General features: G+C 40.7%; 1 protein-coding gene across 1 annotated transcript in view; it reads right to left on the bottom strand.

The window, feature by feature from the left end:
- The window catches only part of MAN2A1 (mannosidase alpha class 2A member 1), a 163,746-nt gene extending 138,449 nt beyond the window's left edge, over positions 1-25,297 (bottom strand). The window contains exon 1 of the mRNA XM_058538311.1: positions 25,082-25,297. Coding sequence (XP_058394294.1) covers positions 25,082-25,216 — 135 coding nt within the window. The 5' untranslated portion in view covers positions 25,217-25,297. The remainder of the gene's footprint in view (positions 1-25,081) is intronic.
- Positions 25,298-25,578: the final 281 nt, after the last annotated feature.

Here is a 25,578-nt window from a genome sequence, read left to right as displayed (position 1 = left end):
GCACCCCTTGGCATAAACCAAAGTTCACCCAAAGAAGCTAAAACTATTTGAGAGTAGAGTGCACAGCTGACTAATCTGCATATATTTTCCTAAACAGACATGCCATCAAAGGCTCTCTGAAATAAGGGAAAAATTTTTCTTCACTCATTATCACAACACCACAGACTGCAGCTCTTTGAAATCACTTCTGATGAGTTCTGTTGAATATTTTCAATACTGAGGATACAAGTCTACTTCAGCGATGCTTGCAATTTCTACCGCAGCAGGTAACAGCAGATCAAGTTCCTCAGATTCCAAGCAGAATTAGAACATGTTGACTCATCTTGCCTGTAGTAAAGCTGCACACCTCCATAAAAGAAAACCTTAGCTAGTCTAAAATAGCACCATCCTAGAGCTTTTAAAGATGCCACATGTTTTATCGGACACTTATAGTGTATAAATCAATTACATGGGTCCTGCATTTCTCCAGACCTTTCTATAAGCTCAGGAAACAATAATTTTGAAGCCATGCACACAGCAAAGCTGACTATAGCTCAACAAACACACACTGAGAAAGTGGGTTCCTTATGATAATATTCTTACTATGGCCCTGTTCCATAACCCATGGATGAGAGTATTATTCAAAATAAACATTACAGGAGATGGATGTTCCATAAAAAAGGATCCTGCAGGCACTAAAGATGACTTTCAATCTCATTGGAACTTTAAAGATACAATTAATGATCAGTACCTGGAATTCTGTACTGAATTAAGTCCATGGAGAAAATTGTGGCCTAGGGCTATGTCAGCATAATGGTCTAATGAAAATCATTTTTTAAACTATATTATGCAGTGGAATCAAGTCTCCCTCTAAACAGCTGAAATTTTTGAAATACACACACCTCATAAGCAAATTCTACACACACAACAGAGAAGAGTGGTATGATCTTAAAAGGATGCACTCGTAGTCTGCATTAAAGTAACAGAAATCATAGATAATGTTTCAATTATGCTGATAAGTCAAAGAATACTGATGGTAATATTGAAAACGACAATTTTCTTTCTTCCACTTTATTCTTTGATTTGCTAATCAGTTCTATAGGGAGGCCACGGTGTTACACTGCTGTGGAGTGGCGAAGGAGGTCGTGATATCTGATTTACTCTGATTTTGATGAAAGAAAAATTGAGGGAAAAAAATCACTAATACCAAGACTTTTGAGAGAGAAAATTCAGAGCCTACTACAAGGCAAAATAGGATCAGTACCACTCAGCCCTATGAAGAAAATCAATCAACGTGCATCTACAGCTAAATCCGAACACTTATTACGCAACTATTTGCCCCAGGTGTGACACTAGCCGCTGGGACTGGCATCACTATGATCACTGAAGCATGGCTGAATCTGCACATCTTCTTCTTTCCTGTTACAATTGAAAAATTGTGCGCCTTCCTCTCTGCCCACTTCAAAGGTCAACACTGCTGGTGAGCTCCAATCCCATCTCTCTCAACTACTCAAAGGCTGCATTCTTGTGGTCAAACCCTCTCAGCAATGCTTTATCAAACGCCCCTTCTAAAAGCAACTCATTCTCAATAGTATAACATAACATGTTCTATCAGGTCAAACTATATGAAATTGCCATTCTCGTAAGTCAAAAATAGTCAAACGTCACCAATTTCTTAAGGTTCAACTTAACATTACACCCTACCTAAAAAAAAATCAAACTCCAGTGCTTCCCTCAGCCCCCATTCCCTTCCAGGGCCCTATTCCCTTCATGGACCTACAGGGATTATTATCAACAGTCTATACTCATTATCCCCCTTCCTTACAAACTCCCATTTGCTCATCTGCCCATTCCAATCAGCATCTGCCCACCACTGCACCAAAACTGCCCTTGGAAAGTCCCCAAAGGCTCCCATGTCGTCAAGCCTGATGGGCAAACACTATCCTCATCCTCATCTGTCATCTCGAGGAACATCTGGCACAGCTACCACTCCTTCCTCCTGGAAATATTTTCTTCACTCACTCCCGGCACAATATGCTCTTGGTTTTCCACCTGCCAACTGTTTATTAATTTCCTTCTCTCCCCAGTATCTAAGGGCCTCAAGGTTAGCTCCTAAGCCCTCTATCTTCTCTTGTACTGTCTTACATTATCTCATCCACTCCATGGTTTAAATTCCATTTTTTGTACTGATGTCTCCCATATTTATATCTCCAGCTGAAATCTCTTCTTTGAAAAACAGACTCATATATCCAAATGACTACTTGACTTTTCAACTTGGGTTTCAAACTTAAGTCCAAAAAACACCTTCCCAAAAAAAAGCCTTCTACACAGTCCTCAGGTCTTCAGTAAGTAGCTTTAATCTCCACCTAAGTGGTCACTCCCAAAATCTTGGTGGCATAACTGATTCTTCCTCCTTCCTCACTCTGCTTACACATCCAACCTGTCTACAAGCTCTTTTCATCCTACCTCCAAAATACCTATTGATTCACTCTACCTCTCTCCCTCTCAACTGCTACCATACTGGTCCAAACCACCAACAATCTCTCCTAGCCTAGGACAGCAGCCTCTTAACTGACTTCCCATATCCATATCTTTCAACCATGCCCTACTCAGATGCAATACCTTTCTTAAAATCCAGTGCTAGTTTATCACTGCATTTAAAATAAAAACACCTTACCCTATAATCAATAAGGACCTGCATATCCATCTCCCTTCCCCTTTCTCTCTCCCCAACTTAGGTTCACCCTGATCTTATCTCAGTTCTAAGCCAGCTCCTCCCCATCCCATCTCAAGACCTTGGTACATATTCTCTCTTTATACGACGATTTATTCAACGTCTCACCTCAAATGTCCCCTCTGCACAGCCTTCCCCAGCTATCCCATCTAAAAATAGGTCTCCTCATGTTATACTCTATGTCAACCTATTTTTTGTTTCTTCCACAGCATTTTTATCTATTTTATTCATGTACTGCATCCCCATCTTCATCATAAATGAATCTCTATATTGAGAACAGGCACCATAGCTATTTTATTCATCATTATACCCTGATGCCTAGCACAATGCCTGGCACACAACAGAATTGCAAATATTCACTGGGCGGAAAAAAAGACAGAAAGAAAAACAGTGTGCAACATTTTTTCCTAAGACTAGAACGTATTAAATGTCATTTTTTGGCACATAAACCTACAACACAAATAAAATAAAAATAACAATTTTTAAGAAAGAAAATCCAGAAAATATCTTCACTATAACCCTTAAAGTCGGTAAGAAAGAATGAGAAGGAAAGCCTTAAAAAAATAGAGTGATCTTCATGGATTGTTTGAGAAATGATATAGAAATGACCCACGTTTGGCCACAAGGTGACAATCATGACCTCATGAGTAGGGTAAAACATGTGGCTCCTTTTCTAGGGCAAAGACTATGGATTCTGTGCTGTCCAATCAAAGGTTTTCAACTTTCACTGTTATCAGTAACCATGGCTCAATGGGCTATGATTCTCAACTGATGTGGGGGATGGAGGGAGTTTGGCAAAAGAACCCTGAATAGATGCTAGAATCCTTCTTATCATGGCAGTGATATAAGATCTTCATTCAACCAAATCAAGTTTCTAGTTAGAACTGTAGAGGAAATATTATTACATGTTTGTAATATAACCACCAACAGCATTCAAAAGAAACAAAACACCACAGTGTGTGTGTCTATGTATTTGAAACTCCAGATCTATACCACCTTTCCTATATGCTTTTTTCCCCTCTTCAAATCTCATTTTGTTAGCTTCAGCATATCACTCCATTGCATCAAGATTTTTCTGGACTTGGATTCTGTCAATGAACGTGTCCACCATGTAGCAAGTGCGCTTGGGTGAACAGGCTCTAACAGTGACCATCAGAATCATCTGAAAGGCTGCTCAAAATTACAAATCCCAGGGATCCATTCTGGAATCTCAGGAAGGGCCCCAGAATCTGCAATGTTTATGTTCCACAGGTGATTCTGGTGATCAGCCAGGTTTGGGATCTATGCCTCTGACTTCATACAGTCAGTGAAATATCTAAGAGGAAGCAGCTGAGAATAAGCCATTTGGCAAATCAACCCTGAACTCCTCTATAGGGTGACATGAATTCACAAACCTTACCCTTTGATAATCTGTTTAACTAGATAATAATTCTCCTAATTATCCTTTTACCCAATTCCTCTATCTCTTGTTCTAGGATATTACATCTCACGACATTTTTATTTTTAATAACAGCAAATAATGATCATCTTCATTTTTAATGACTCTCTTTATCAGTTAAAACTAAAGGCAATTTAGCTGAATGGTTAAGCACCTGGGCTCTGGGTCAGACCATCTAGGTTCTAAACCTAGCTTTAGCACTTACTAACACTGTGACCTTGAGGAAGTAACTTAACTTTTCTGGGCCTCAGTTTCCTTGTGAGCAAAACGCAGTGATAATATCCGTTGCTTGGAATGGTTGTAAAAGAACTTAGCACAGAGCCTGCCACCAAGTAGGCACTCATGAAGATATTATTACTGCTGCTGCTACTGCTGCTATCATAAAAGTATGGCTTTCTAAAACCACTTTGAAGGGTACAATAATCATGATTAAGAAGAGACTCTAAACTCAAGCCAAGAGAGTGACATTACCAAAATGGCAGCATAGGAGACCCCAGACTCCATCCTCCCACAAAGATCAAGAATTAGATAGCTATCATGAACAAAACTGCTCTGGGAGAGCTCTGGAGTCTACTTACGAAACTTCCAGCAACACAGTGGAACAAAAAACCTGAGAATAACAACATAAAAAAAGAAGGAAGATAGTTTCGTTTTGCCTGCATCATCCCATCCCCCAAGGAGGCATTGCTCAAAACCAAGAGGAAACTTCCCAGCTCGAAAGAGTTTCCTTTGCTGGGAAAAAAGAGCAAAGTAAGCAACAGCTTCCCCAGCCTTTTGGAGCACCGTACAAAGAGATGGATAGAGCTGGGAACAAGAAAGAAAAGCACAGGCTACCAATAGCAGTCATGCAGAGGGAGCGAGCATGGTTTACAGTGACCTGCTCTACAGACAAACCCAGCAGCTTTCACCACTGAAGAAGGAACCAATGGCCAGCACAGCTGCCATGGAACACTGCAGATTTCTTTAGTTTTCACCCCACATGTATTCGCATTCGCTGATGCCAGCCACCTGTGTTTCTCCCTACTCCCTCCCTCCCCAGGCCCTCTGGAGCCCAGGAAACAGCCCAGGCCTCTCCAGCTGCAGGAGTGCAAGACTCCAGCCTAGATGCCTACTTTTGACCCCCACTGCCATGGGGCTAGCCCCTCCAGCTGTGCTCTTGCATGCTGCCCATCTGACGCCTGTCACCAGCCTCAACTGCCTATGTACACCCAGGAAGAGACTATGTAGCCATGGGAGAGCACGGCTAAAGCCAGGGCCCCTGCAGTGCTTGTGGGCCCCAAGGCCCTGTCTTCTGTCACTGGCCTGCACCATCACACTCACCTGCAGCTAGACCCTCCAGCTATGCATCTGCAATCTCCTAGCCTAATCCCCATCACCAGCTTCCATTGCTATGTGCTCATGGTGAGACTGAGCAGTCACAGTAGTACACATCAACAACCAGGGCCCTGCAACTACCAGTGTGTCCACAGTTGGCTCCAGCCCTTTCTGCTATCTTAGCTCCCACCACTATATGTATGTCTGCAACTGGCTCCTGCCACTACACAGGCATCTGCTGCTGGCCCCCACAGCCAAAATATGTGCACACCACAGGCTCTGGCCACTACCACTGTCTGCCCTGGTCCCTATCCACTGGAACTAGAGGTGCCACTGAGAACTCAAATAGTTCTTGCAACCATTCCAGACATCCTAAAGCACTCACCAAGAACCACACAGTTGTCTATACTGTGGACCCCAGAAGCCTGAGCTAAAGAGACATTACACCACCCCTAGACCTGATGCAGTCACACACCCCTGCACTTGATGCCCTGCACCACTAGACCTGGGGTCACAGCATGCTCCCACCCACAGGTGAAAGGCTTCCCATACTGAAGTCAGTCCATAAAGTCTGAAAGAACTGACCACTTCTTCAAATGCACAAACACCTATGCAAGGCTACAGTGATCACAAAGGATCAGGAAAACATGACTCCACCACAGAAATACAGTAAACCTCCAGTAACTGGCCCCAAATCAATGGAGATACAGAAATGGCCCAACAAATACTTCAAAATAATAGTTCTAAAGATGCTCAGAGACTTACAACAGAATGCAGATAAACAATTTAACAATATCAGGAAAACAAAATGAGAAGTTAAAAAAAGCAATGGAAATATAAATAAGAAACAAATAGAAATTTTAGAGCCAAAGAATACAATGACTAAACTGAAGAAGTCAATAGAGAGCTTTAATATGAGACTTGACCAAGCAGAAAAAAGAATAAGTGAGCTTGAAGACAGATCAATTGAAATTATCCAATCAGAAGAGAAAAATTAAAAAGAGTGAAGAAAGCCTACAGGATCTATAGAATACCAACAAAAGAACCAATTTGCAAATTATTAAGAGTTCTAGAAAGAAAAGAGAAGGAGAAGGGGGCAGAAAGCTTATTTAAAGAAATAATGGCTGAGAACTTCCCCAATCTGAGGAGAGATTTGGATATCCAATTTCATGAAGCTAATAGATCGCCAAACCGAATCAACTTACAGAGATCCTCTCCAAGACACTTTATAATAAAACTGTCAAAAGTCAAAGGCAAAAAAAGAATCTTAAAAGCTAGAAGAGAAAATAAAAGCTTGTAACATATAAGGGAACTCCCATTAGGCTACGGCAGATTTCTCAGCAGAAACCTGACAGGGCAAGAGAGAGTGGTATGATATATTCAAAGCGCTGATAGAAGAAAATTGCCAACCAAGAGTAATTAACCTGGCAAAGCTATCCTTCAAAAATGAAGGAGAGAGAAAGACTTTCCTAGACAAACAAAAACTGAGGAAATTCATCACCACAAGACGAGTCTTACAAGAAATGCTGGAAGTTCTCAAAGCTGAAATGAAAACATGCTAATTAGTAACATGAAAACATATGAAAATACACAAAACACTTGTAAAGGTAAGTATATAATCAAATTCAGAATACTCTAATACTGTAATATGGTGGAGTGTTAACCACTTAACTCAAGTAAAAAGGTTAAAAGACAAGAGTATTAAAAATAACCATAGCTACAATAATTTGTTAATGAATATATAACGTAAAAAGAGGTAAATTGTGACATCAAAAACATAAAAGAGAGGAGGAGTAAAAGGGTAAAGTTTTTGTATGCAATCAAAGTTAAGTTATCATCGTAAAATAGACTGTTAAATCAATAAAATGTTTTATGTAAGCCTCATGGTAACCACAAAGCAAAAAGCTCAAGAAAATTCACAAAACACAAAGACAAGAGAATCAAAGCACATCACTACAAAAAATCAAGTCACAAAAGAAAGCTGCAAGAGAGGAAGAAAGAAACAAGAGAACTACAAAACAGCCAGACAACAATTAATAAGATGGCATTAGTAACTCTTTATCTGTCTATAATTACTCTAAATGTAAATGGACTAAATTCTCCAATCAAAAAACATACAGTGGCTAGATGGATAAAAAAACAAGACCCAATTATATGCTGCCTACAAGAGACTCACTTCAGCTTTAAGGACATACACAGACTCAACGGGAAAGGATAGAAAAAGATATTCCATGCAAATGGGAACCAAAACAGAATATAAGTAAAAATACCCATATCAGACAAAATAAACTTTAAGCCAAAAACGGTAAAAAGAGACAAAAGCCATTATGTACTGATAAAGGGGTCAATTCACCAAGAAGATACAACAATCATAAATACATATGTGCCCAACATGGGAGTACCTAAATACATTCAGCAAATATTAACAGAACTGAAGGGAGAATTAGACAATACATAACAGTAGGGGACTTAAATATCCCACTTTCAACAACAGATAGATCATACAGACAGAAAACCAACAAGGAAACACAGGACTTGAGCCATACTTTAGAATAAATGGACCTAAAAGACACAGAGAACATTTCATCCAACAGTAGCAGAATATACATTCTTCTCAAGCACAGAAGGAACATTCTCCAGGATAGATTATATGAGAGGTCACAAAGTAAGTCTTAGCAAATTAAAAAGACCGAAATCATTTCAAGTATCTTTCCCAGCACAATGGAATGAAACGAGAAATCAATTAACAGGAGAAATGCTGGAAAATTCACAAATATATGGAAATTAACACACTCCTGAACAACCAATGGGTCAAAGAAGAAACCAAAAGGGAAATCAAAAAATATCTTTACACAAATGAAAATGGAAACACAGCATACCAAAAACCATGGAATGCTGCAAAAGCAGTTCCAAGAGGAAAGTTTACAGCAATAAATGCCTACATTAAGAAAAAGGAAAGATCTCAAATAAACAGCCTAATTTTACACCTTAAGAAACCAGAAAAAGAAGAACTAAGCCCAAAGTCAGCAGAAAGAAGGAATTAACAAAGATTAGAGCAAAAACAAATGGAAAGATATCCTGTGTTCATGGATCAGAAGAATTAATACTGTCCATAAAATTAACATTAAACATTAAAATGTCCATATTACCCAATACCATCTATAGATTAAATGCAATCTCTATCAAAATTCCGATGGCATTTTTAACAGAAACAGAAAAAAAAACCTAAAATTTGTATAGAAATCACCTAAGATCCCAAATAGACAAAGTAATCTTGAAAAAGAAGAACAAAGCTGAAGGCATCACACTTTCTAATTTCAAACTGTACTACAAAGCTATAGTAATCAAAACAGTAAGGTACTGACATAAAAACAGACACATAGACCAATGGAACAGAATCAAGAGCCCAGAAAAAAATCCTTGCACATATGGTCAACTAACATTTGACAAGAGAATCAAAAATACTCAATGGAGAAAGGATATTCTCTTCAATGAACGGTGTTGAGAAAACTAACTGGATAACCACATGCAGAAGATGGAATTAGACCCCTACATTATACCACTCACAAAAATTAGCTTGAAATGGATTAAAGCCTTAAACATAAGAACTGAAACCATGAAATTCCCAGAAGAAAAACATACGGAAAATGTTCCTTGACATTGGTCTGGGCAATGATTTTTTGGACATGACACCAAAAGCACAAGCAACAAAAACAAAAATTAATATATGGGACTACATAAAACTACAAGGCTTTTGCATAGCAAAAGAATGAACAAAATGAAAAGGGAACCTAAGAAATGAGAGAAAATATTTGCAAATCATATATCTGATAAGGGGTTAATATCCAAAATATATAAAGAACCCATACAACTCAATAGCAAAAAGACAAACAATCCGATTAAAAAATGGGCACAGGAACTGAATAGACATTTTACCAAAGAAGATACACAAATGGCCAACAGGGTACATGAAAAGGTGCTCAACATCCCTAATCATCAGAAAAACGCAAATCAAAACCACAATGAAATATCACCTCATAACTGTTAGAATGACTGTCATTAAAAAGATAAGAGATAAGTATTGGTAAGGATATGGAGAAAAAGGAATCCTTGTGCACTGTTGGTGGGAATGTAAATTGGTGCAGCCACTATAAAAAAAATAGTATGGCGTTTCCTCAAAAAATTAAAAATAGAACTACCATATGATCCAGCAATCCCACTTCTAGGTATATATCCAAAGGAAATAAAAACAGGATCTCAAAAGAGATGACTGCATTCCCATATTTTTTGCAAAATTATTCACAACAGCCAAGACACTGAAACAACCTAAGTGTCAACAGATGAATAGGTAAAGAAAATATATATATACAGACACACACACACACACACACATACAACGGAATACTATTTGGCCATAAAAAAAAGGAAGGAAATCTTCCATTTGTGACAACACAGATAGATATTGAAGGTATTATGCTAAGTGAAATAAGTCCGTCAGAGAAAGACATACACTGCATGGTATCACTTATATGTGGAATTTTAAAAAGCTGAACTTATAAAACATAGAGTCAAATGGTAGTTACCAAGGGCTGTGGGGAGGGGGAAATGAGGAGATGTTAATCAAAGGGTACAAACTTTCAGTTATAAGACGAGTAAGTTCTGGGGATCCAACATACAGCATGGTGATTACAGCTAATGATATCATATTATATACTTGAAAGTTGCTAAGAGAGTAAATCTTAAATGTCCTCACCACAAAAAAAAAATGGTAACTACGTGACATGATGGAGGTTAGCTAACATGATGGTGGTAATCATTTTGTAATATATAAGTGTATCAAATCAACACATTATACAGCTTAAACTTCCACAATGTTATATGTCAATTATATCTCAACAATGCTGGAAAATAAAGAAATAAAATGAAGCCAAATTTGAATTATGACTCCACTACTAATGGCTGTATAACCTTGGGAAAGCGACATAACTTCTCTGTGTCTCAGTTTCCTCATTTGTAAAATGGGGACAATTCATAATAGGTGTTTATGAGTGTTAAATTAGTATATGCAAATCAGTTTAAATAGTGCTTGGTGTGGTGGGCAGAATAATGGCTCCCCAATGATGTCCATGTCCTAATCTCGGAAACCTATAAATCTGTTACCTTACATGGCAAAAGAGACTTTGCTGATGTGAATAACTTAAGGATTCTGAGATGGGGAGATTGTCCTAGAATACTCAGGAAGGCTCAATGTAATCATATGGGTCTTTATAAGGGAAAAGAAGGATACAGAAAAGTCAGAGACAGAGGAGATATGAAGATGAAAGAGGAGGTCCATGCAATGCCATGCTGGAAGGGGGCCTTTGGAATGCAGCAGCCTCTAGAAGATGGAAAAGGCAAGGAAATGAATTCTCCCCTAAAGCCTCCAGAAGGAAGGCAGCCCTGCCAACATCGTGATTTTAGTCCACTAAGACCCATTTAAGGGGCCGGCCGGGTGGCACAAGCAGTTAAGCGCACGCGCTCCGCTGCGGCGGCCCGGGGTTCGCTGGTTCCGATCCCAGGCGCGCACCGACACACCACTTGGCAAGCCATGCTGTAGCAGCGTCCCATATAAAGTGGAGGAAGATGGGCACGGAAGTGAGACCAGGGCCAGTCTTCCTCAGCAAAAAAAGAGGAGGATTGGCAGATGTTAGGACGAGGCTGATCTTCCTCACACACACACAAAAAAAGACCAATTTAACACTTCTAACCTGCAAAACTGTAAAATAATATATTTTTCTTGTTTTAAGTCACTAAGTTTGTTGTGATTTGTTACAGTAGCAATAAGAAACTAATATACCTGGCAAAGAGTTGACCCTATATAAAAAAAGTTTAGAAAGTATCCTTACACTTGCAGTCCCTGTTAGAAGAAGTCTGCCCAAATAACCCCCAGAAGAGCTGGAGAGCTGCTGTGAGCCTAAAGAGCCCATGCAATGGAGCAACAGAGGGTGAGCCCATGTGACTTTATAAGCTGTCTTCCCAGGGGCATATTTTGGTCTAACAAGGCTATACACCTATCTATGAATAAAGGAGGTAGGAAAAGACTTTATGGTTAAAAATACTGTTCAGGGAAAGAAACATCAAATCTTCATCTTGGACAGTTTTAGGGCCAATGAATAAAAAGCGTTTTAAAGCTATTCTGGAGCTATGGAGACGCAAGTGGAATAAGAGGCTGCTGCAGTTTGCCAGGTAACCACCATGGCGGCTTGGACCAAGGCAGCGGAGGTGGAGGAATGTGAAAGCATTTGACAGGACAGATGAACTAGGAAAGGGAGGGACAGGAAAAAAAGAAAAATGGCCTCTATTTTTTGCTGAGGCAACTGGGAGGATGATGTTTTTTGCTGGGGCAACTGGGAGAATGGTGGGTGACACTTTAGGGAAGCAAGGAATGCTGTGGAAAGGGCAGAATGAGGGGCAAAGGTTCTGTTCTGGAACTATTAACGCAATGGTGGTGTCAGGTAGGCACGCGAGCCTGAAAGTGAGGAGAATACATAAACTTGAGCGGTCAGTATAAATACGAATTACAGCACTGGGAACGAATGGGATTACCTAGAGAGAGTGCACAGATCCGCCTTTTATAATCATAAAAGGCTCACCAGGCAATTCTCACACATCCTCAGTTAAGAACCACTGCCTTAAAGCTAAATATAGGAACAGTGATTCGGTAAAAGAGAGTCTGTATTTCCAGCCAGGGTGTCACTGTTACTGCAGTAGTTCCAAGTCAGTCAGCTGCTATTCAACCGCACAGAAAATCCTGCTATTTAGTCAGATCTCAGGCACTTAACAGGAGAGCATTTTGGTTTGATAAAGTGACAGGTAACCCCTCAAGGAACCACTCCACCCCTTAAGATGCATAGTGCTGAGGCCAAAAAGAGTGTGATCTGGGGCTGCGGCCAGTTATGTATGTAACTTGACTTCACCATCCACCAGCCACAAACCACAGCTACAAATGACCTTTTAATGGTATTTCCCAGACCCGGAGCTTATGCCTGAATCTCTTCCAAGGTATTGTCTTTGTGCTTCCACTTATCCATTCAAAGAAATAAATGCCCTCACCATGTGAGCATAAAGAATATCTAATCACATAATATCTTGCCAAAACACAGGAGCAATGCAGTCTTTGCCCTGGCAAATCATTGTTCATGAATCTCACACCTGCCTAGGTGTGACCGTGACAGAGCCTACTCAGATGCAGGTATACAACAAGAGAGCCAAGCGACTGTGAAGAGAAGAGCTGGGACTCCAAGCTCATCCCTTGCCCCAGTAGGGTACTCAAAGGACTTGTGCCGCACCTGGGTGACCACACTGCAGCTGCCAGAATCACTATAGAGGATCCCAGCCCTGACCTGGAGTAATGACAGGCCACACCGGTTTTCCCTACCTTTGCAATCCCCGTCCTCTCACCACTTCCAAAAATGTGCTCAGGACTCCAGTTGCTGGCACTTTCTCCACAGCTCCATTTCTACCTATGAGTTTCCAGATGTATATTTAGATTAGAACCATATGGCCCCCACATGCACCAGCCCATTGCAGCTACACAGAAACCACCTCCTGTTGAGGCAACATTTTAGGCATCAAGCTATTTTATAAATTCTGCAAAACAGGTATCTTTTTAAAAATGATTATTAGAAGAAGGGCTTGTAAGTAGGACAAAATGTTTGGATTATAAAATATTTTCATACAATGCAGCTTTATTATTTTCAAATACATTTAATAACTGCAATTAAGTGGCACTAAGCAAATTAAGAGTTGACTAATAGAATTCTCCTTAATTCAGTATTTCCCAAATTGTTCTTGGAATACTATTTTCTGCAAAAAAAATTTTTTAAAAACCACACTGATTGTTTTTCTAAAACATATTTTTAATGTATTTCTATTCTTGTGTGTTGTGTGTGTGTGTGTGTGTGTGTGTGTGTGTGTGTGTGAGGAAGCTCGGCCCTGAGCTAACATCCATTGCCAATCTTCCTCTTTTTGCTGAGGAAGATTAGCCCTGAGCTAACATATGTGCCCATCTTCCTCTATTTTTTTTTTTAATTGATGTTTTAATAGTTTCTAACATTGTGAAATTTTGGGTTGTACAGTTTTGTTTGTCCATCACCATATATATGATTCCCTTCACCCCTTGTGCCCATCCCCACCCCCATTGCCCCTGGTAACCACAATACAGTTTTCTCTGTCCATGTGTTGGTTTATATTCCACATATGAGTGAGATCATACAGTGTTTGTCTTTCTCTTTCTGGCTTATTTCACTTAACATAATACCCTCCAGGCCCATCCATGTTGTTGCAAATGGGACGATTTTGTCTTTTTTTATGGCTGAGTAGTATTCCATTGTATCAGATTAAAGAGCTTCTATAAGACAAATGAAACCAGAATCAAGATGAACAGACAACCCACCAGATGGGAGAGAATATTTGCAAAACACACATCTGACAAGGGGTTGATCTCCATAATATATAAAGAATTCACACAACCGAACAAGAAAAAAACAAACAACCTGATCAAAAAATGGGCAGAGGAAATGAACAGACACTTCTCCAAAGAAGATATACAGATGGCCAATAGGCACATGAAAAGATGTTCAACATCACTAATCATCAGGGAAATGCAAATCAAAACAACACTAAGATATCACCTCACACCCGTTAGAATGGCTATAATCACCAAGAAAAAAAACAACAAGTGTTGGAGAGGATGTGGAGAAACAGGAACTCTCATACACAGCTGGTGGGAACGCAAACTGGTGCAGCCTCTAGGGAAAACGGTATGGAGATTCCTCAAAGAATTAAAAATAGAGATGCCCTATGACCCAGCCATCCCACTACTGGGAATCTATCCAACGAACCCGAAATCAACAATCCAAAGAGGTTTATGCACCCCTATGTTCATTGCAGCATTATTCACCATAGCCAAGAAGTGGAAACAACCTAAGTGTCCCTCGACCGACGACTGGATTAAGAAAATGTGGCATCTTCCTCTATTTTGAATATGGGATGCCACCACAGCATGGCTTGATGAGCAGTATATAGGTCCATGCCCAGGATCCAAACCTGTTAACACCAGGCCGCCGAAGCAGAGCACGTGAACTTAACCACTACGCCACCGGGCCAGCCCCTGTATTTCTATTCTTATACACAGCACTCTGAGATAATATGACAACAGTGTACCCCACTCAAGAACATACATGAAAGTTCACGGGAAGCACTTTCAGGCCACAACAATTCCCAAGGAACCAGGATCACGATGTCATATGTCATCTGGTCAATTATTGCTGGTCTATGTTGGTTAATCTGTCTTATATTTTTTGACATATGCTTATCTTTGTAAACAAAGGTTATTAAGCACTATCCATTTATACTACCTAAACTCATTCCCCATGGATGAATGGCATACACTATTTCTTAGGATCTGCTAATAAAAGTTTCATCGACATATTATAATTTTACACAAGTAATTTTGAGAAACACAATTTTAACGCAAAAAGAGAATAATTGTCAGTAATGAAAAAGCAAATCAATCTAAACAGTATTAGCTCTTAAAATAAATGCAATTGACATGTCTAAGATGGTTTTTCATGCAGAAATAGTTTGGGGGAGCCTCTGAAGGCAGGGTTGTATTAAGTAGATAATCAGCCTGGCTTCAATCTTATTCATACTAATCATTTCCTGAATAAGCCCCTTCTATTCCTTACTGATAGGAGACACGTATTTAGCAAACCTTATCTGAATGATTATAACTTCTGAATTTCCTAGCTATTTTTTTTTTTTTACAAGCACCAAAGATTCTCAAGTTTTACAAATCCTTTCCTACGGACTTCATAAAAATCCATCTGAACCAATTGATCTACAAGGGCAAGGTCGGGCATGGTAAATACTACAGAAGCAACAAACATAATAGTAAGGCACAATAGAATATCTAAAAATATAATAATAGCAAACTTCTAAATATCATACCATCAGCTTTCAAAAATGAGTTACGGATACAAATTTCTTGGGTTCTTCTCCAACCTTTTTTCTTTTAAACAATTATTGTTTAGATCTTCTCCCTAAAAGTCACAAGAAATATCTTGCATCTAAAGTGTTGTCCTCATTTGGCCCCACAAGTTTTCAAGATGTGGTCCTGAGACAAAGACAGTGCTTATTTCTTCAGTTTGTGAGGGGGTCAGTCACCAGTCAAATGGGAAGGGCTCTTCTTTATTATAAGCAAGAGGCAGTTTGGGGGTATTCTCAGAAATCTGTCTGATCTTCAGAACTTGGAGCTATGAGGCCCCTATCTGAGGTGTTGCTTTTTTATCTTTAATCAACATCTCTCCTTCTCCACTCCTCTTCCCCCCCACTCCCAACACAAACACACAGTAATCTATTTTCTGTTCTTATAGCCTAGAAAAAATAATTTAGCCCCATAATTTGGGCCAAAGATGAGAAGGTCTTTTTTAGTTTCCTACTGAAACGCTTCTTTGAAATCCCTCCTTATGATAGTCTTATCTTTTCTTAGGTATGCTGATCAATGAGCTGGTTTCTGACAATTTGAATACAAGCTGCTTCATTTTATTAACATCTGCTACACGATCATCTTAATATAAGAAGCATAGCTTTTGGCTATAAGAAATGTACTTGGCTCTCTGCTCTCTTCTCACAAAGCACAATCCCCTAGCAAGCTCACTCATTCTCAACTAAGCTGATGACAACCAGATCAGCATCTCCTTTCCCTGCTCTCCCACTCTGGCACTCCAGCCCACTTGGCTATTTCCACTCACACCCACCTCATCATAAATGAAACTGCACTTCGCTTCTCAAACCAGCTTATCTTTCAAACTATCTCCTTCTGCAAACAGTACAAGCAGTCTCCAAATGCTCCAAAGGAAAAAAGTGGGAGAAATTTTTTCACTCAAGCCACCCATCATTACCCTGTATCAAATCTTTTAGAAAGCCCTGATGATGCTTTTTACAAAATGTCTCCACGTTTTCCCTCCTCCTCTTGATTCTAGCCAATTCAATCCTGGTACAGGGATTTACTGCCTTATGTCTGTATTACCTCAAACAGATTCTCAGTTCCTTCCTGCTTCTGAGTCTTCCTACACATTGCTACCAGAATAATCTAGATTGAATATTCTCTTAGCTCTCTTCCAGGTCTAAAATTTTCTACGAAATTAATTCTCCAACACTGCTTTTCTCAAGCAGCTTTCTGGTATCCTCAGTAACTTTGAATGATTCACTACTATCCAACTCACAACTCCTCTGACTGGCTCTCAGGGCAATTCACAATCTGATTCCAAACAACCCATCCTGTTTTCCCAACTATAAGCACCAAAGATTCTACATCCAGTCTCCTCAGCTCTTCTCATGATGCCAAGCTCCTCCACGACTCCAGGCCTTCAGAAGCATTGTACTTCACACTAGGAATGTCCTTCTCCCTTCAAAGTCGTACCCAATCAGAAAAGTCTAGCTTCTTTCCCATATCCTATAGTCAGCTTGACCTAGGCCATTACCAGAACTTAGTTCTGTTTCTGAATCCCCTTTAAGGCCTTTGCCCTTATATCAAGAATATAAATTAAGATCACAGACTCCTCTTCTTAGCTCCGGTATCCCTAGAACCTACAACAACGCCCGGTACATAGTAAGTACCCCCTAAATCTCTGTTCATTAGTAGTAACTAGCATTTATTGAGCATCTTCTACATACCAGACACTGCTCTAACTTCTTTAACTCTTAATGAATAATTAAATAACACTCAACTGTCTCTAATTATTTCACAAACAGCAACTGTCTCCCCTCAAATAACTAAGAGGCTCTGTCAAAGCAAGTAACATATCTGCCCATCATAATTTCCAAAGTACCTAACACATAGTAAGTTGTCAAATACATGCTGGGTATCATACAACAGAAAGGACACTGAACGCACGTCCCAGGTATGCCATGACTGGTTATGGGATCTGGGGCAAATTGTTGAAGTCCAGTTTATGTGTCTCAGGGTCCTTATCTGGAAAATCAAAGACTAAATTACCTGACCTGGAAGAACCCTCCCTACTCTAAAATTCTGTTTGACTTTTTCACATAATGACTTTTCTGGGGTGCTCACTAGATTCTAAAAATGTAAATTCAGGACTTTTTTTCTGTAGAAAATAATTCTGAGAATGATTCACATTCTCAGGTTTCCATCCTCTAACGCTCCACAGGTAGGAATGCTATCACAAAGGCTAGGACCCATACATTCCACGTTCCTCCACACCTCTGGTATGAAGGAACAGAAGGCAACTGCTGCGAAGCACATCTTCAGCCCCAAAGTGCAGCTTCACCCTGAAGGGGAAGAGCTTCCCATCACAAAACTAAACACCATCAGGGGAAGAAACGTGTTTAAAAGAAAAAATCATTGGCAAATTCCCCGGCTCTCCAGATTCCTGATTCAGGACAATGAGGTTCACTGGTGGGACAGGGTCACATTTGGGGCCTGCTCTGCCCTTGGAAAAAAGCATTTAGTTTCTCTAGACTTCCAAAGGTGCCTACCAGCAAAGGAAACCAGTGGGAAATCCATTTATATGTGAAAAATGCATAAATTCTTAAAAATTGCAACACCCCTCAATGAGAATTACACCCATTTTGTTCAGAGTAGGTGTACGGCAATTCAACAGTGATAGCAAAATCTCTGAGGATGGGATGGTGGCCTGTGAAACAAGGAATGAAGCAAGTCGCACGTAATCGTTAAGAAGCATGAGAAGGAACAAAATTAGCAGGAATTAATTACTCTTTGATAGGCAGAGAAGCAGTCCAGTGCTGCTGAGGACATCCTGGTAGTTCCGCGCCTCCAAGCTGAGCAGCCCTCAAGGTCCCAGAGAGGACTGCCAAGTTCCGGCCCACAGCTATGGTTTATGAAGAAGGTACCTGGACCCAGTTTCTCCCTCTACAGTACTAACTAACCCAAGCAGTCAGATTAGGTTCAAAATTCAGCCCATCTGTGAATTACAGCAAATCCAAAATACAAGAAAGTCAGGGTTTTCAATCTTAAGACTATGGATCAATTTTGCATAGTTCATGTCCCAGAACCCCCGGTCCCAGAGCAGCCCTGTAGTGAGAAACCTTCAGGTGATAGAAAGGAAACAAACATGTCAAGCATGTCCATGCTCTAGCATAGAAGTTCCCTGAAGATACTTGGAAATCTATGAAATATGTAGATAACATTAGTTTTAAACCACACTCTCAAAACACTAAGTTTGACTAACGCTTATCTAATAACCAGTTTACGAGAATTTTGTTTGTTTTTAATTATCCCACCTCTGTTTCAACAGATCTAACCACACTATTTACCTCCAATGTTAATCACAGAGAAATACAGTTTAAACCAGGAATTCGCAAACTTTTTCTTTAAAGGGCCAGATAGTAAATGTGGACCAGTTTCTGTCACAACTACTCAACTGTGCCCTTGTAGTACAAAAGCAGCCAGAGTGGCAATGTCATGAAATATTTAACCATTTTAAAAACGTAAGAATCATTCTTAGCTTGTGGCCCTACAAAAACAGGTGGCAGGCTGGATTTGGCCCAGAGTTAGCTGACTCAGGCAGAGTTCAAGACTAGAGGCCTTAGGGACAAAAAGGGAAGGAAAGAGTGTATTTGCCAAGAACTTCATTCTTTTCCATCCCTACCTCCATCCCCATCTTAAAAAAGGCTATTTAGAACAAAATGAAATGAACAGGAGGGAGTCCTAATCCACTTTACGTTCCAGTTTCTTTTCCTGCTTTTTCTCATCTCAAGAAGGAACATAAAATGCAGTAACCAGAATCATCAGAATTAACAGAAATAAAGTAATACACTGAAGAAAGTAAATAGCTTGCCTGAGAAAATTTCAGACATCTCAAATTATTTTTGCATATGACTTTTATACCACCTTATTACTAATCAATACATCTTATCTTCCTGTGCTAAAAGGCAAGGGGAATAAATCTGGACTACTGCCAACTTCTAATCAAATTTGTAGAAAGTAAAAGATGATCTACTTACTATCACCTGACTATAATTCTTTTCTCAGAATAATACGTGTATCCAATTAAAAAAAAAGTTTCATTATAATAATCTTGTTTTTTCTTTAACTTGCACATGAACATAATCTATCTTTGTATTTTTTGTAACATATTGCAATGTAGAATCCTAAAAAGGTTAAGTGAATTTTAGGCATCCAGAGAAAGGATACATTTCAATCATCAAAAGATGCTAGTTATCCTTCTGAGTATTAGAATTAACCCTTTTGATCACTCCTTCCTAAAATGCAAAATGCTAACAAGGTGCAGTGGGCACAAAAAATAGGCCTTTGGCTAGACTGCAGCCAAAGTGGTGTTCAACAGGGTTGATTTTCCCCCCAGAGGACATTTAGCAATCTCTGGAGACATTTTTGGTTGCTATAATGGGGAGAAAGGGAAGGAGAAAGGTGTTTCTGGCATGTACTGGGTAGAGACCAGGGACGCTTGTAAACATCCTACAATGCATAGGACAGCCCCCTAACACCAAAGAATTATCCAGCCCAAAATGTCAATAGCAACAAGGTAGTGAAACTCTGGGCTAGAGGCAGCCAAAGGTAGTTTATATACAGTTTTAAACTAAAGTGCTTCTAGGTTGATCTTTTCTTTAGCAAACAATATGTTAGTTTACAAATTTAACATAAAATATTTACTGGATACCTACTATGGGCTTGTCTGCATAGAAGTATAAATACCATTACCTTAAATATACCATCTCACAGAAAAGCTACATTATGACCTCAAGACTGAGTTCATTCAAATCAAATGATTGCTTCCTCCCTATCACAAGGCAAATTTAGCAATACTCAAGTACTAGGTCTGAACTCCACTTAGTACAGTCAACCCTCAAATTTGTTTGAAACTAAACATGGTTTCAACCTTAAAATTTACAACTAGGTTTGAAATCTATAACTGAAAACAGAAACTCATTTTAGCTAAAATGTCTACTTCCTCTCCTGATCAACCTACTAATCACAACTATGAAAAGAAGCGAAACTCCTTCTTTTAGAGTTCCTCCTCCTCTCCTTCATTCTACATGTAATGTAAAAGCTCATGTTACCAGGAACTTGACCACCAAGACGGAAGGGGCCAAAAACCCAACAAGGCCTTTACAGCCCAGCAACCAGAGATTATATCCCAACTGTTGAATATCCTCCCATTTTCTTAAAGATGTGAGATGCTCCCTCTCCATGGAAGTGAGGGAACAAAGCAAGAAATGAAAACTAAGACTGCTGGGCTCAAGAAGCTAAGAACAAAGCAGGAACACAGCAGCAGCTACTCAACTACACCTTCTAGGAAAATCTCAACACTTATTCCCATCTGTCAAAAAGGGCCCAAGTTTTAACAGCTATCACAAAAACAATAGCTTACTCAAAGTAAAAACAACAAATAAAAGTGGTAATTTTAGTCAATATTTTGCCCACAGCCCAGATATCCCTTAAGGCTAATTAATGAGTCACAAAGAAAACCTCCTTCAGATAAACAGGATTTCAGCATCTCCCTAACAAAAGTACTTATTTAGGCCCTAATAACAGTGTTGATCTGGGAACAACACATTCAATTCAATTAAAAAAATAATAAACTTAAGCTTTCAGATCAGATGAAGTCATGAGTGTCTGTCCCAGTTGGTGTACAGGAAGTAAGCTCGGGTCTTAGTGAAACATGCTGGGCGGGAGTCCTGCAGGACTTTTGGACTCGGGAGCAGGTAGCGGAGACCCGAGGCTTGCATGTCTTTGCATTCCTCCTAAATGCCTGGCTGCCACCACTGTCCAAGTTCCATCACTTCCCCAAAGTCACAGATTTCAAACATTATACTCCAAGAAATGAAACAAACTCCCTTATACACACCTGCAGAAACCCCAACAACAAGTGGTATGTTTATAAAGAGAGGGCACTGGAGTGTAAAGAAGCAGAGAAGGTCATATTTTTCTATATATTGTTCTGAACATTCACAGATTTCTGAAAGCAAGAAAAAACAATTGGGGGATTGAGGTCAACTTTTATTAAACATCAGCTATGTTGGACTCTTTAAAAAGCACTAGAGATGTAAAGTGTCTAGGCATATTTTTCTATATGTATTAACTTTTCATATAATAAAAGTTAAAAAAACAGAAGGCATAAAAGTCGCCACCTTCCAATGTCTTTCAATCAAATATTTATTTAAAGACATTCTCACTTTCTCAGGTGATAACTGTTGTCTGCGCACAAAGATCAAGTCTGAACTCCACTTGAACATTTTCCATCAGTTTCAATCTCTGAAGAGACCTTGAAGAGTTAATTATTAATCCCTATGGTCATATGCTATACTAGTTATTTAAAGACCGATCATTTGTTATACAAAACCTGACTCATTAATTTAATTCTCCAGATGCAACCATAAGATATTAATAAGACATCCTATTATACCCAATGTAGACAGTAAGCAACTTGTGTAATCAGCTTGTAAGAAGTGATGAAGAATTTCAGGAAGACTTTAACAATGTTTCTCCTTTCCATCTGTTGGCATTCTTACAAGCTACCTCAAAGCATCTTCAGGGCATTAGGTCCTGGCCAGCCTCTCATTTAGAGGGGAACTTTAATTTTTCTAGCTGAGATTTATTAACCCCCAAATATACACACAAGCTAAAATAGACAAGGCCACCTGCTGTCTCCAGGCCTCAAAGGAATTCCTCCCAGCAGTACAGGGGAAAGCCTTCCAAAGACTATCTCAGAGGCAGGCAGCTGCTCCAGGATGGGAGAAACTGGAGCACCCTGAGTTGGGCCCACTTCCACCCCAGAGTCTGGCCAAGTGGTGGAAAACCCCGAGTCGTGGGAGGAGGGAAAAAGAACGAAAGCCAGAATAACTGCTAGCAAATAGATTGCTCTCAATCTTGGATGGTTTTAGAACATATCTTGCTTATAAGATGGACCATATACATTCCTGAAGGTTCTATATTAACTGAAACTAAAATGGACAATTCAGAGGAAATCAATCCCTTTCTAAATAAATTATTCTAATAGACACCAAAACAATGATAGTGACTGACTAGCTTGGCTCTACTAAAACTAAGGAATTCAGTAGCCAAACACACCAAAGAAATACAATATACTGCAACCTAGTTTTGCTGTGTTTGGTGTTCGCATCAAATTAAGGTTTACATGTGAGTTAGAAGCAGTGAAAAAAAAAAAAATCAACTCAAATGCTAGAGGCTGTGCTGCATAATGGTTTTCATTATAATGTTTAGCTCTAAAGTGAGCTAGAAGACATTCTGGGAGAGGTATAAATCTCAAACATTAAATGTTTCAGAAAAAGGAGAACATTCATTAGAGCTCCATAATAAAAGTTCCTTACAAAAAGAAAAGTCATAAGCTAAGGAGGCATAGAGCAACATGCTCCTCCTTCGACATCAGATTTTTCCACAAAGCTGACTGGGGCCTAAACAGTAGGCAAAAAATTTCTAAGAGGTGGGAGAGCGTAATGGCTGAGAGCCTAGACTCCGGAGGCCACCTGTTCAAATATCAGCTTTGAGCTGTGTGGCTTTGGGCAAGTCAATCTCTCTGTGCCTCAGTTTCCTCACCTACTGGGTGACGGTTTCCAGAATTGACTTTTTTTGTGTAAGACACAGGCTGATGTCAGACAAACACGAGTTAAGCTTACAGAGCGTTTGTCCTGTCCACCTGTTTGGGGATTCTGTGGCTCTCCAAAACTAAATCAGCAAAGGGGGCCTTCTTCCCGCACCAAAAATCTGAGAAAAGCAACCTTAGGTATAAAAAGCTCCATCTTCCAAACCCTCTCCCCTTGCACAAAAACAGAATACAGACAGGGCCTTCTCTTCTAGCAGCCACTGTCACTTTCCATCAAATGCTTTACTCTCTAAGCAGAACTTCAGCCCCTTGACAAGGACTAGGGCTGGATATTAAAATATTGGAATTAACTTTACCTAAAATTTACCAGTAAGTGAATGAGTCACTCACTTCTTTAGAATCAGTAAAATGTCAAGGTTGCCAGAGAACTCCTGTCCCACTTGTTTGCATAAATCATTTCCAATGTCCATCGTGCCAAAGCCAAAGGACATTATTCAAGATAACACTTCAAGTAAAATATATCAGCTTTTATGATTTTTCCTGTAATGGAGAAAATTCTGACAATGCAGTTACTGGCAAAAAAAAAAATCTCAGTAAGTTTAGCCCCAAAATTATACAACATATTAAAGCAAGCTTAGACCTTAGAACTCCTCCTTTTGCTCTGGCTTCACAGGGTTCATCTTTTTTGAACTGTTTTATCCAAACTCATCAACAAGCACTGTAACAACTCTAAACTCAACATTTAAAGATATCCCATAGAGCTTATCTCACTATATTTTCTCAATCATACTACCTACGAGAAGCGAAAGCTTTTAAAATTTGATGCATGTGTTCACAACAAGATTTTTAATACCTCCACCTGCAAAATATTTTGAGTGCTCTGTATTGATGAAAGCATCCACAAAGGGGTCTTTTTTCACTTCCATAATAATTCAGGTAAAGTTTGTAGTTTAAATTCAAGCCATTTGCTCTAGCATATTGCAAGGATACTCTGGTCATTTAAATTGTCACAAAAGAAAAAAAATTAAAACGTTAGCCTCCTCAAGTCCCATGTTTCTCTGTCCCTAAACAAGTAATCGTTAGATCAGCTTGTGAGGGTTTTGAGTTCACGTTCATTCATTACAGAGGATACTACACAATACCTAGTTTTACTGAAATTTCTGAAGTGCACAGGTCACTGGAAAATAACTTGAAACTGAAATTGCACACGCGGCGCGGTATCCTTCCAAATTAAACCGATCGTGTACATTTGCTTATTTTTAGTAACTTTAAATAAAAGACTTAAGACGGGTCGTCTTCCCGACTCGTTTGACAATTTGGCCGCTGGGCGCAGGACTGAGCGCCCCACAGCTTCCGGCCAGAGTATAACACGCGCTTCCCCACTAGGCTCCCACGTCTGCTCCAAACAAACCCGACGTAATAGCTGACAAATGACGACACTAAAATCAACCCTACAGATTCACATCTAAGAGGACTACAACACGAAATAAACTTTTGTTTATTTCTCAAGAAACAGTGAGGGGTAAAAATACGCCCAGATGGGGTCTGTTTGATCCATTTCCGCGACTGGGTGCGCGCAGGGGGTCTGTGCAGCTTAACCCCGTGCGGGCCAAGGGGCTACCCACAGCGGTGCGCGGGCTCTGCGCTGGCGGGGAGAGCCTCACGCCGCGCCCGGTCCCCGGCCAGCAGGTGCCCAAGACCACCCAAACAGGCCCGGGTGCGAGTGCGGGGACATGGCCACTTCCCCCGAGCGCGATCCAGCCACCGCAAGCCGCCCGGCACTTTGTTAACTCGGCGCGCCCGGGACCAGGAGGCTCCCGGGTCGCGGTCACCGCCGTTGGAACGCTGCAGAGCCGGGGCTGGAGGCGGCTCAGACTCTCCTCCGGTCCGGCCTCACCCTGCCCCGGCGCGGGGCCGCGGCGGGAGAGAGAGGTCGCGGAGCAGCCGGTAACAAGGGGCCCCCAAGCCTACCCTCTCGGAGCCCCGCGCCCCGGCTCTCCCTGTCCTTACCTGGGGAAAGGAGCCCTCGCGGCGCGGGCTCTTGGGATAGTCTAAGTGACCCCGGTCCAGCATCAGGTAGAGCGAGAAGATCACCACACAGAAGATCGCGCTGCCGAACACAGTGAACTGGCGGCTTAACTTCATTTTTCCTCGATAGACTGGGGGCCAGGACACTGTCCTGACTCAGAAGACGAGGCGGGCTGTGGACTCCTGGAAGCGGCCGCCGGAGGCTCCCTGCTCCCGGGCTCCTGTTCTCCACGCCCTCGGCAGCGGGTGCGGATCCGGGCCGCACTCCGCACCTTGTCTCCGGCGCCACCAGGGGACCTCGGCCTTCGCCCTGGCCGCCGCCCTCCCTGGGGCCGGGCGTCCCTCCTGAGGCGGGACCCGCCTGCAGCCCGGAAGGGGCCCCCGCAAACTTGATCTCGAGCTCAGCGCCGGCAGCCGGCAGGGCGCGCGGGGCAGGCAGAGGAGAGGTCGCTGCCCGGACTTCCTGCCACCGCCGCCCC

This window comes from Diceros bicornis, chromosome 1 (genome assembly GCF_020826845.1).
Source record: "Diceros bicornis minor isolate mBicDic1 chromosome 1, mDicBic1.mat.cur, whole genome shotgun sequence".
In the NCBI taxonomy this organism is placed as follows: Eukaryota; Metazoa; Chordata; class Mammalia; order Perissodactyla; family Rhinocerotidae; genus Diceros; species Diceros bicornis.
The sequence above is the reverse complement of the archived record's forward strand: the minus strand, read 5'-3'. Positions and strand labels throughout refer to the sequence as shown.